Source organism: Dermacentor variabilis, chromosome 4 (genome assembly GCF_050947875.1).
Source record: "Dermacentor variabilis isolate Ectoservices chromosome 4, ASM5094787v1, whole genome shotgun sequence".
Taxonomy (NCBI): domain Eukaryota; kingdom Metazoa; phylum Arthropoda; class Arachnida; order Ixodida; family Ixodidae; genus Dermacentor; species Dermacentor variabilis.
Genome location: NC_134571.1, coordinates 55,366,812 through 55,379,354, shown reverse-complemented (window position 1 = coordinate 55,379,354; position 12,543 = coordinate 55,366,812). Strand labels below are relative to the sequence as shown.

Sequence of the window (12,543 nt, the reverse complement as noted above, 5' to 3'; positions counted from 1 at the left end):
AATTAGAAAAAAAAATAATAAAACGCGCAAACCCTGCACTCGCCTCTAGACAGCTTCGGTGGGTGGCTTCAATTTTTCTCCGCAGCGGGGCACTTCGTGTTTTCGCATCAGCTTGTTGCTTTCGCTTTTCGTAGTCATTTCGCTTCTAATCAAATATTGCATCCACATCTTTATCTTTCGGCGTTCCTCACCTTTTCGCCCTAAACGCAGAAAGCTCATTAGAGCGACTGCGTAGGTCGTGTAACTGGTAAAGGTAGTCACTAGAGGGACTATATAGGTTGTGTGAGGGAGCTCTTACGTGTCCACGCGTCTTAAGACACAGACGCGTGGATAAGACAATGACGAGTACCATTACCTGACAAACGAGCCAGTGGAGGTTGGTGTGCCAGTTACAATCGAATGCCTCTACAACGAACACCTCTACAAAGAAATTACCTGTATAATGAAGCATTCATTATATGTCCCAGCCGAATTCCTGTTTCTGTACCTATTGTGAACGCCTTTACAACGACGACCACCACCACAACGAGTTTGTCTGTACAGTGAGGTTATTTAGGCGTCCCCGACGGCTGACTTGTTATATACAACGAACGTCACGCAGCGGCGCCGTCAGTGCGCTCCAAAGGCGCCACTGAGCTACGCTCTGCGCTGCTGCTAACAGCAGCGCTAGCGAGGCGACGAATCAGCGAGTGTTACAGTCCAGCTGCACTGCTCTAGGAATCGCTCAACTCGTAGGCTGTTTCTTGCAACGCACCAGAGGGTGCGACGTATGACGAATACATCGCAATTGATGACGGCTCGATAAGGTAATCGTAAATGACGACCGACGACGTCATCAGAGCCGTCTAGGGCGGAAAGGACGCGAATGTCAGCGAAGACAACAGTGTTGAAGGACCTCTAAACGACCCACAAATTCTGACAGCGACGGAGGCACGATGACAGGATTTCACGATGCGCAGCTTTACCTTGCGACGCTTCCACGTTTTTGCCGCCGAGCATGTCACGAACGTGCAAATAAGGTCGGCTGCAGTCGCGTGTTGCGTCAGACGAAGTGTGCACAAAACAATGAGCTGCTTATCTCACTACCTCTCTCTTGAAGTATTGTTAAATAAATATTTTCTTGTAAAATTCAAAACTGGCAGCAGTGGGAGACCATGCTGCTCAGCTCAAACCAGTGAGACCAGGTCTGGGCCGTCCAGTTAGCCGAAGTAGCCGCTGAGACCCAGGGGATCTCGGCCGTCTGCTAGGCGGACGTAGGCTGCATCCGCCCTCGTGATTGCTGCCGTCAATAAAAATTAACTCTCTCTCTTGTTAAACGTACTTACTGTGCTCTACGAGTGGTACGGTGCGCAATCTTTACAACGAAGTGGCCTGTATTAAGAAGATTATCGGAGGTCCTATGCACTTCGTTATAAAGGCTTTTGATGGCGCATGCAAGATGCAGTGTAGGCAAAAAATCACCTGACTCCGTTTCTTTGGTATTAGTCGTTAGGAAGAATAACCTTCCCGAGCAGCTACCCAAGACATGTCACCTAAGTATTAAGCTTGTCTTCCGAGAAAGGGCTAATGTCAATAAAGTACGTTTTAAACCTCGTTTCCTTTCATAAAAATTTACATTTGATACCAGCGGAGTGGCACCTCCGCCCTCTCTTCGTAAGCGACTGTTGCGTCACCTTCAAATAACGACGTACGCCTCAGCATGAATGTACGCTGCAGGATTGTAATGGCTGCTGACCGGCGGGCTCGCTGGAATGTCGCAAGTTTCCGTTACAGTTTAGCTGGGCGGCGTTAATTTAACTTGGATGAAAAGGCCTCGTGGCGACGTTACGTGGCTTTTTTTATGTTATTCCAGCTTACAGGAACCACATGTCATGATGAAGACCCAGGAAAAGAGGAAGACAACCTCTATAGACTTCAATGAGTTATTGATGTGGGTCGTAGATAGAGTGAGAAAGGGAGAGGAGTGATAAGGGAAAGGCAATAAGGTTAACCAGGCTCAGCGCCGGCTAACCTTCTTAACTCTGCACTGCTAACGAGAAAGGGGAATGAAACATGGAAAGAAGGAAAGAAGAAAGTTCATAGTACCCAAACACACTACACACACAGAGACGCGCGCGCACACACACACACGCACGCACACACACACACACATGCACAAGCGCTCATTGTTGAGTCCCTTGCAAGTGGCAATATCAATTGGTAGATCTCAAGAAGCGCCGCAGCGCTTGCATGCGCTGCCACATAGCAGATGCGCGAGACCACAAACTCAGGATCTTCAATTCTGTAAAGGGCCCGTCATCTAAGTTCCCTAAAACAGTCCTGTTACAGCTCTCACTCACCTGGTCTTACTCGACGTGAAGCTTCTCTACTATATCGCCTGAGAATGGGTGTTCCTTTACGAACGCCTATTCAGTCCTAACGGGACATGAGGACAATGGCAATTGTGACACATGTGGCACAGAAGAAACCCTGGAGCACCACTTGTGTGACTGCTTGTCACACGAAGACTGATGATGCATGCTCTTCGGGCAATGGCGCGCGAGCGCTCCCTCACCGAGCCACAGTTTCCGCGCCACCCTTGGCGGGAAGATGAGGTGCAGCAGGTCGACGTTCTTCTGCCGCTCCTCTTCGACGGCCAGGTTAGCCTCCTGGATGGAGGCGCGTATCTTGTCCATGCGCCGCTTGAGGCCGTCCTGGGCGCGGCTCTGCTCCTCCACGAGCAGAATGTCGCGCGTGGCGTCGTGCACCGGCACGTCCGAGATGTAGAGGCCGCGGCGCAGCATGGCCGACAGGCCGCCGTCCACCACGGGCGAGCCCAGGAAGAGCAGTGCGCGGGACTCCGGACAGTGGACCATCTGGCCCTTGATCTCCATGCCCTGAGAGCGAGACAGAAGGCGCCGGTCAGGCGAGGCAGCCGCGGGAAGAAATCCATATGCAGGATCATTCATTCATTCATTCATTCATTCGTTCATTCATTCTACAAAGATTCGATGAACAACCTGGAAGCCTTCCAGATGGTGCACTGATATAAGCGCAATTACAAAAAAAGCATGAGCCGCAAGATAGGCAGACGGATTGCGCCAAAAAAAGTTTCCAGAACTCCTGAAATAAACAATATGACGCAGAACGGATGAATATTGATTTAGACGAGACTAAAGGGCGAATGACCGATGGTCATTAAGGGTTACGGACTGGATCCCAAGGGAAGGGAAGCGTAGCAGGGGGCGGCAGAAAGTTAGGTGGGCGGATGAGATTAAGAAGTTTGCAGGCATGGCATGGCCACAATTAGTACATGACCGGGGTTGTTGGAGAAATATGGGAGAGGCCTTTGCCCTGCAGTGGGCGCAACCAGGCTGATGATGATGATGATGATGATGATGATGATGATGATGATGATGATGATGATGATGATGATGATGATGATGATGATGATGATGATGATGATGATGATGATGATGATGATGATGATGATGAAAGGGCGAAGACAATTTCCTGTTTTTTGTGCGCTTGACCGGTAGTGTCATATGAAATATTTTATGTCCTACACCTAGCGTCTAGAGGAGTGCAGATTTTCAATGCACCTACAAAAGTGACTTTCTTTTGCGTTGAAAACGGTATTCCTTAAGAAAGCTGCGGTATTTAGGAGTCTTGTAAAGTTTTTCAAAATACGTGTTTTAAAATGCACCTTTTATATGTTTTTTTTTTTTTTTTTTTTTGCTGCGTACGTATGCAACCTTTCAAGAAATTCGGTCGTGCACATCTGTGCAAGTATTTCTTATACACCAATATATTAAACGCAAAATATATATTCGAACAATCAAAGCAACTTCCATACTCACTAGAACCAGCACTAGCATAAATCAGTCGTGTGATACATTACTGAAAGGAAATGTCTTGCTGCAGAACCCGGAATGGTTTTCACAGAGAATGGAAACCTTTCCATTTGCCAGCAAAAAATGTTTTACAGCTTAATTAGTGCATAAAATCTAGTTTAACAAGTCACCAACACGCATAGACGCTTTCACTCTTATCCGTGATAATTAAATGCGATATAGGCGTTGTGGTAACACTTAAACATAACTCTAAGTGTCGTTAGACATGAGTAAGCTACTCTATTCTACGAGGCACAAAGTACAGGCTACGCCAGTGTGCAAGGAAACACTTTGTCTGTGTTAAAAATTAAAACGGCGATTCTTGCAAACATGCAAGTCAGAACCCCCCTCATTTCTTTTTGCTACCGTTGTACTCGTGCAGAAGAATCCGGCCCATCGATTTGTGTGCGTACACACAAGAAAAACTCCCGACTTCAAGCCGACATCTCGTTCATTATAAAATATAAAGATGCCAAATAAACGGACACACACAAGTGTCCAGGTGGACACACGTGTGTCCGTTTATTTGGCGTCTTTATATTTTGTAATGAACAGATACCAACTAGCTCAACAGGAAGTGCTTTTTAGCACATCTCGTATTGATGCACCTTGCACAAACATCCACAGAGAATGGTGAAAGCAAACCAAGAAGTGCTGCATTTTCCTGCCAATATATGTAATACAATACGTAATGCGTCACTTTCTGTGCTTGTTTGCGCTTCTATTACCGAGTCCAGCCTATTTTCGCCGGCCCAGGAAATCTACAGGGCTCTGAAGATAGATCACCCTGTCAAGAACTTGCTTCCCAAAAAGACACATACATGCACAGACACATGTTTTAGACTAAATGAAGACAAGTGACCTTAATAAGTGTTCGATGATGCTATTACCGTACGAGTACACAACGGACAACAGCGCTCTTATTTCTTTTCTACGAGCAAGTTTTGACTTTAGTTTCCGTCTGATGATGCGCGCACGCCTCGACTTAGCGATAATTATAGACGCCTGAAATAACTTTGGCACTGCCGTTTTCTTCAAAATGCTCCCTGTTTTCGTCAAGGATTTCGTGATGAAATATACGGCTGGAAGCGGCCTCTTAACAGCTTTATTCCCTCATTCATCGAAAAGGCTGACTTCCCGAAGTGTAACATATAATAATTCCAATATAAGGAACTCTAGTAGACGTTTTCACGTCTCCGTTTCTGTCCTCTCTTTTGTTGCTTTTCTTTGAGATTTCTATGGTTTCCTCTCCTGTGCCCACCCGGCCCACCCTGTTATTTAGATTCAACATAGGCGGGCGTTGTGCCCCTTCTGTCGGAAGTTAGCCCGTCCAGCGGGCTGTGGAAAGCGCCAGAGCTCAAGGGTTCCTGGCCGACGCCTAGGTGGACATATTCACCCAATCTCCGAATAACTCAATGGACTTTTCAATAAAGTTATTCTTCTGCTTTTTCTTCTTCTTCGCGTTGAGTATATCTGACTAACATTAATAATATAAGATAATTAGTTGATGCAGTCTTTCCGTTCGTGCGACTGATTTGTACCTTAACACTCTTAAGCGCGTGCTGAACTGGTTATACAGGGTGTCCTAGTTAATTTTAGCCAGACCTTAAAAACATGCAAATGCCACCCACCTGCACAGAACCAAGTTCATGTTGCTTGGATACTCAAATTATCATTTTTTTCATTCCGCCTAGTTAGGTAATTAGTCTTAATTAATTAGTCAACTTCTCAAATATTATATTTAGATTAAAAGTGTCAATGAGAAAAGCGACATAAAAAACTCCCGATCCAGATTTCGGTTGCTCAGTATGCGGTACATAAAAATGCTTTTCCGGGCGTGAAAGAAGCCCGCGAATACACACAAAGTGCCTCGAGCGGCCAGTCGCGCGGCAATTTTGCGTGCACTTGCGGGCTTCTTTCAAACTCGGAAAAACACTTTTTTGTTACATCTATTGCGCAACAGAAGGCTGTATCGGGAGTATTTCATGTCACTCTACAATTTTCTCCTCGACACTTTTCATGTTATAGACCTTGAGAAGTTCATTCATTCATTCATTCATTCATTCATTCATTCATTCATTCATTCATTCATTATACAAGACTAATTATCGGATTAAGAGGAATGCAAAATATAGTTTGAGTATCTCCAAGTGACGAAAAACAACATTAACTTTGTTCTGTCCAGCTAGGTGGCATTTGTGTATTTTTAAACTATGGAACACCCCTGTGTGTACCCAATCTTTTCGAAAGCACAGATTCTGAAAGCGAAGACTTTAGGCCCTATAACGTGAAACTATTCCAATTCGGTTTTATTTCCATCTCCTGAAGTGAAATTTACGTAACCACCGACGCAAGCATCGGACGGTGACCCACAGAGTTGTCTGAACAGTCCAATCAAACGCTCATCCCGTTTATAGGAGGTAACTTTTGTTTGCTTTCAAAACGAATAAAATTGGCTACATTGACCGGTTTTTCATATCTGATTGGCTGACAAGGAGCGACAAGCACGCTCAAGTGGAGAGGGTTTGAATGGGGCCGAGTCAGCGCAGTGAAAATAGATAACCAGAAGAGGAGGGCGATGCCGGCATCTGCCATTGGTCTGCTTCCCCTTACTTATTTGAGGTGGCTTGTCGAAAATTTACCCCTTTCCCCAGCACAGGGTAGCCAGCCGGTACTTACACTGGCTAACCTCCCTGTCTTTCCTCTCCTTTGTCTCCTCCTCCTCCTTGTCGAAAATCACGGCGGCGTGATTGCCACTAAGAATGCCCCTAAAAAGTATTCTCAGCAAAGAAGAGTTGGCAGAGCGATGTCGCATACGTGCCAAAAAGCACGATGACGTTATACTGCTACGTAAAATGTTTTATTATGCGCCGGATAAGTACATGCTCTCCTGTAGGTGCAAGCAGCCAGTGTCTGAGTGATCGGTGAGCAGTCGTCTTCTCTTCCTCTCGGAACGGAGTAATCTCGGGCTATTCAGAAAAAAAATGTTTTTTTCGGCAAATTAATGCATCTTTAACGCGTACACGTCATTCTGACGCAGTCTGTTTTTGTGGTTTTGGGAGGAGAGAGACGAAGCGGGCGCAGCCCGATAACTTATGACCAATAGCAGAAGCCTAATGGTGAAAAGGAGTGAAACCAGAATTAACTGTTTTGTCAGTTCCGTGTAATCAGGCATAATCAGCGTCTACATGTCATATCAGATGGGAGCTATCACAGCTTTCGTGACGTCGCGTGACAGACAGCAGAAATGGAGCTGGCCCTAAAATGTTTTGACCAATCGTGGCAGGCTGATCGGAACAAAAATGTTCGGAAGTGCTTCACGTTATAGGACTGATTATGTGTGCAGAAAAGGCCCTATACATATTCCGCTGGCCCTATTCCGCTGGCCGTATTCACAAAATGCTCGTACGTTAGAACTGTGCGCAAACAGCAAATTCTTGTCAATGCTGATGCCGTACATGTTATTCGCCAAAGCGGTAGACCAATGAGAAATAGCACTTGCGAACGAAAAACTTTGCGAATTCGGCCAGCGGTGAAATCGTCTTTGCGGCCGACAAGGACATACAGGAGACATCCACTCGCTCACCTTGTACCGTTCGTGCTTGATGGCGTCGTCGCGCACCTGCAGCAGGAACGGCAGGTTGATGTTGGCCACTACGTGGTCGAAGCGCATCTCTATCCGGGGCTCGACGAACGTGAAGAGCGCCGGCAGCGTGCTCGCGCGACCGCGGCCGCCGAAGAAACGCGCCAGCCCCATGCCGAGCTGCGTCAGCTTCAGCTGCCGGTCGCACACGAAGTGGAAAGGAAACGCCCGGCAGAAGGTCGCCACCGACACGGCCAGGTCCTCCGGGTTGGCGCTGGCCACGGGCGCGGCCGCCACGCCGCCGGCGGGCGCCGACAGCGACAGCGCCGGGCTCCCCTGCGGCTGCAGGACGAGCGTGGCCTGCTGCGCCTTGGAGCCGGCGACGCTGACGCGCACGTCGAGCCGGAAGAGCTGCGAGGCGAGCCGGCGCAGCGAGCCCGCGAGTAGCCTGAGCAGCGGCTCGCCCCTGGACGCGCACTGGAGCACGAGGCGGCCGTGCTCCTCGCGCACTCCGCTGAGGCGGCCGCCCCGCAGAGGCAGGCCGGCGCGCTCGAGGACAACGTGCAGCGACTCGAGGTTGACGAGGAAGTCGGCCAGCGAGCCGCCCAAGAAGCGAAGCGCGTTGCCGTGCCAGTCCAGGGTGGAGGAAGCGTGCGCCTCACCGGCGCTTTCCAGGACGGCGTCCAGGGTGAGGCCTGGCGCCGAGCAAGACAATGAGCTCTACAGGGGCACTGCTACAACTATGTCTGCTGGAACAACTGCTAACTGCTTGTCCCGTGTTTAAACCCATTTTCTAAGGCAAGAGGTTGTTTTCACGATAAACAACGGGGTTTCCTCAGCCAAAAAAGCGAATCCTGGTAAAAGTAAAGGGAGAGGTACTAAAAAATGGACAGAGATTCGACTTCACAAAGCATTAGTATATTGTGCGCCTGCTATGTGTGTAGGGTATGGAGTGCATTTTAGAAAGCTCTGGTATAGACCCCGGAGCAGCCCATTGCGTCTTCCAATGAAGGACGTTCACTCCATGTAAAGTGAATTTAACACACAGGGAAGCTCACGAGAATTTTGCAAAAATAATCTAAAATGAAAAAAAAGGAGTCAATCCTGCACTAGGTGTGGCCTGTGGTCCCATTTTTCTTATTGTCCTTATAAGAGTGAGCCCAGCAAAAAAAATCACATTTGGCGATAATCTCATGACTTTACAGTCAGCACGGTTGAAAACAACACTGGAAAGAGTGGAACAAAACAACACTGGAAATCGACATCTCCGCTTGGTTTTGTCAAGGGAACGTGCTAGACTGCTCACCTGTAATGGCGGCCACTTCCTGCGACAACCGCAGCAAGAATTGTTGCTGGGCGTCGCCTTCTTCTACCACAGCCAGACTGTCATCGTCTCGCAGGTCGTCGTGCAGTAGCGACGCCTCGCGGGCATTGAGGCCGTCGTCCATTGCCCGCCTGAGAACCAACAAGTTAGTTACGTGCAGTGGTTTTCTTCCGAAATGGAAGACGTAAGCTATTGCCCCTCCAGACTTATCTGGAATAAGTGCCGATAGTCAGCTACACACTCGAGAGAAACACTTTTTTTTTTATTGGTCAATTGATACCAGCCCATAGTAACCCGTAGGTCCACTCCAAAACAAGTGTCTGCAATGACAATTGTGCTAGAAGGTAGAGTTGGAGCTGTGTGCTCTCGGTCAGAGACCAATGAAAGTTCTAAAACATCGCGAATATTCGCTGGAGGCCATCGGCGAGTCCCAATGGTACTGGGCAGTAGAGCAGAACTTCGTCGGCCCTAGTTGTCATACCATGGGCAGTTACAGTAAAGGCGAGTCATCAAGGCCAGGTTCAGGCACGATGAACCAATTGCGGAATTCACAAACCTTTCCATTCATAGGTGCGATTTAGGATTCGCCAGCCCCCTTCGCTAATAAAACCTCATTTGCTTTAACAAGACCACCTTCTGCAATATTAATGTGTAATAATAATGCTAGGTGGGGACCACAGTATGTGTCTGGGTCTACGCCGCAGTTCCCGCACCAGACGGAGGCTCCGCATCTTACCACCATATAAGATGCTTGGTCAGTGATTCTATATTTAAACGCTGTAATCAAACCACGTTCACCGTGTTCGGTCCACGAACAATAACATACCAAGCATGATATCCGAGCACCTAAGCATCGAGACTTCCGTTTCTTTGTCATGTCTTTGCATATGAAACCTCCAGACAAATTCGCTCTGGAAAGGTTCCCACTTCCGATCAATTACGTTCGAGGTAATTTCGAGGCTGCCTTAATGAAACTCTTCACATATTGAAGATCACAAAACACTGCGCATTGTGTTTCCGCATACAGCTGTCGAAGGAAGCAGGCACAGCGATTTCTGTGCACGGTCTTGAGTTTTGCGGTCGCGCCATTTTTTCTATGAAAGCAACAATAAAAGAGAGCGATAGGAAGGGGAGAATGCCGGCGCCCTAGTTATTTTGCCCCTATACGTTGTGATCACGAAACTTTTTCTCGTGCATCGGCATATGCGCAATCAAATCAGTTTCACGCGCTCTCTGACTTAAACCGGTCGCGAAACTCGATTTGCTGCCAGCCGCGGCCAAAATAAAACGCGTGACGTCGCCGTCTCTCAAAGGGGGCATCTTCCGTTTTCTTTTCTTCTTTCTTTTTCGTTTTGTCTCGCTACGAGGATAAATATGTGGACAGAGACGGTGATTCCGGCGCAATGGATTTACGCACGAAGTTAGGTGGTCGTCGCACGAGGGCTGTTTCTTTTTCTTCTCCCTTTTCTGATGGGTAGCAAGAAAACGCGTAATAACTTGAGTGTTTTGTTGTAGTTCTTGCAGCTGTTACTTTCTCCAGACGTGCTAGCTCCATCGAAACTAAGAACAAATTTGTTTACCCTTTTACTGGTACTGTGGCCCATACAATTTTTCTAATCTTTTATTCGTCGATCTTGTTTTAATGAGTGACAGTGACAAGTTATTCATGTTATCATGAATTTTACTCTGTAACTGGTTCATATATTGAGTTTATTGTATCTGCTATTTGAGCTATGTCACATGTGTTTTCTTACTATTTTCCTTTTAAGGAAGTTACCCCTGACTCTATACCCAGATTGGTCAGTACACGGTCAGCAGGCTATCTTCGCTTTTCCTTCCTCTCTCGGCCGCAATACACGAGAATTATACTTGACGCCAGCAATCGCAGCAGCAGAAGCAGGCTCCCTTATGGATATCGAACCAAAACACTGTGACAACGCATTAGGAAAATTGCAAAAAGTCGTGAAAGAAATGGGGCCAGGCATTCTTTTGATTGGTCCGACTCTCTCATGCGGCAACTTTCATGTGTGCGATGCGCAACATGCATTATGTACCACATAACTACTAGAAATGTTTCCGCTGTGGAAAAGACACCTTGTGAATTTAACGTCTTCGCACCCTCATGCAGGCGAAAGAGGGAAGACGGGATGCTCGCATGAAGATTATGTATGTCAATGACGATGAGGTATGACGATGACTATCAGCCGTAATGTCGGCGATGAAGGACGTTGTAGATGTAGGGAAACGAACGGACAGGGAATCAATAATGAATCATTTTTCATGGTTTTTCATCTCCATTGCGCAATTCTTGAGTGCAGGTTGGAGCACATTCGGCGTTTTTTTTTTTTAATGAAACACTGGTGTTCTCTTGCACAACGAAATGACCCAAATCTTTCTGATGACACCATAGAACCCTTTTAGTTTGTCTTAGGCACAGTGCACATGAGCACTTCCCTTGTTGACAGCTAGTGCTGTGAATCAAGTAACTCGATAACTTAGAACATTCTCAATATACTCACACAAGGTCATCCCACAATGCAGGATCTTTATCGGATACCACTTGACGCAGAGCCTTGACCACTGCTGACGGCTGCGAACAAGAAAAAGAAAAGCTACGAATGAAATATGACACTAAATGATACTCACAGACATGTTATTTAGCGGTAAACGCACATAAGCAAAAGCATTTCTTCGATGTGAAAACAATAGACAAACTGACAGGCACGCGCACACACACTCAAGCACGCACGTGCACAGGTACTCATACGTAGACACAAACACAAAACACACGCACACGCACACAAATGCATATGTAGAATGACGAAGGTACTACATTGTGGAATAGTTTCGTGTCAGCTTTGCTCAATTTCCGACGCGGGAGGCACTGGGGTCAAGTGACAAACAAAAAGAAACAACTGAGGCAGTGCGTCTTGCTCATGGTCACTTCGGGATTTCTTATTTGAAATCTGGAGCAATTTACCTTTCTTTAATTACACTTATTTAGAGTATACGTTTCGTATGTTAAGAGCCATATGAGCTAGAACTGATACTTGATCCTTATCCGTAAGGCAAGCGTATAGAAAAATATATTACAATATGGCTGCTCAGCAAGTTCGTTACAGCACCGCTATCTAATTAAGAAGTTCCTTGGCGTCACTCAACTTTAATGAAATGACGCTGCAAAAAGAAAGTAATTAAGCACAACCTTAAGTAAAGGTGTACAATATTTGAAAACTATCAAGTTTATAACACAGTATGGCTATTGCAAAAAATAAGTAAGCTTTAGATACGTGAGAGCTAGAGGCAGTTTTTGTGGGCACGCAAAATTTTTGATGAGGGTAGTTGCTGCCTATGTGAATAATCTTCTAGTAATTATTTTTTATTTTATTTTCTTGGAGCTTCTGATGAACTACGTGCAAGCATCCGTGACGAGGGATTTCATTTTTCCAAGATGGTAATCCGCCATCGCGAGCCAGGCATTAAAAAAGGTAATAAGGCGCTTCGGAAGCTAAGAGTGTCCACCCAAGGTAAAAACCACATGAGACTGCGGCGGTAATTAAGCCTCTTTTCAGTCCTTGTACGCTGCATTGTCACATTCACGCGGCTATAACCTCTTTAGCTGTTCAATTATATTTCTTTTTTTTACAGTGGAGCTGTTAGAACCTCGCTGGGTTTCTCTTTACGTCCGCTGCTTCGATGAACTGGCGGAGAGAGAGCTGAGTGAGGGAAAGCAGAGTATAAAACTAGCATCGCGCAGCATAGCG

At 46.7% G+C, this 12,543-nt stretch overlaps 1 protein-coding gene and 1 long non-coding RNA gene across 4 annotated transcripts in view; one reads left to right on the top strand and one right to left on the bottom strand.

Moving 5' to 3' along the window:
• Positions 1–12,543, bottom strand: part of Gycalpha99B (guanylate cyclase 1 soluble subunit alpha 2) — a 218,480-nt gene that overhangs the window by 36,446 nt on the left and 169,491 nt on the right. For all 3 annotated transcript variants that reach the window (XM_075689146.1, XM_075689145.1, XM_075689144.1), the window contains exons 3-6: positions 11,299–11,369; positions 8,762–8,910; positions 7,459–8,150; positions 2,555–2,876 (exon numbers count right to left, since the gene is read on the bottom strand). In XM_075689146.1, coding sequence (XP_075545261.1) covers positions 2,555–2,876; positions 7,459–8,150; positions 8,762–8,910; positions 11,299–11,369 — 1,234 coding nt within the window. The remainder of the gene's footprint in view (positions 1–2,554; positions 2,877–7,458; positions 8,151–8,761; positions 8,911–11,298; positions 11,370–12,543) is intronic.
• LOC142579180 (uncharacterized) overlaps positions 1–12,543 on the top strand; it is a 159,838-nt gene that overhangs the window by 56,461 nt on the left and 90,834 nt on the right. The gene's annotated exons all lie outside the window — the stretch shown is intronic.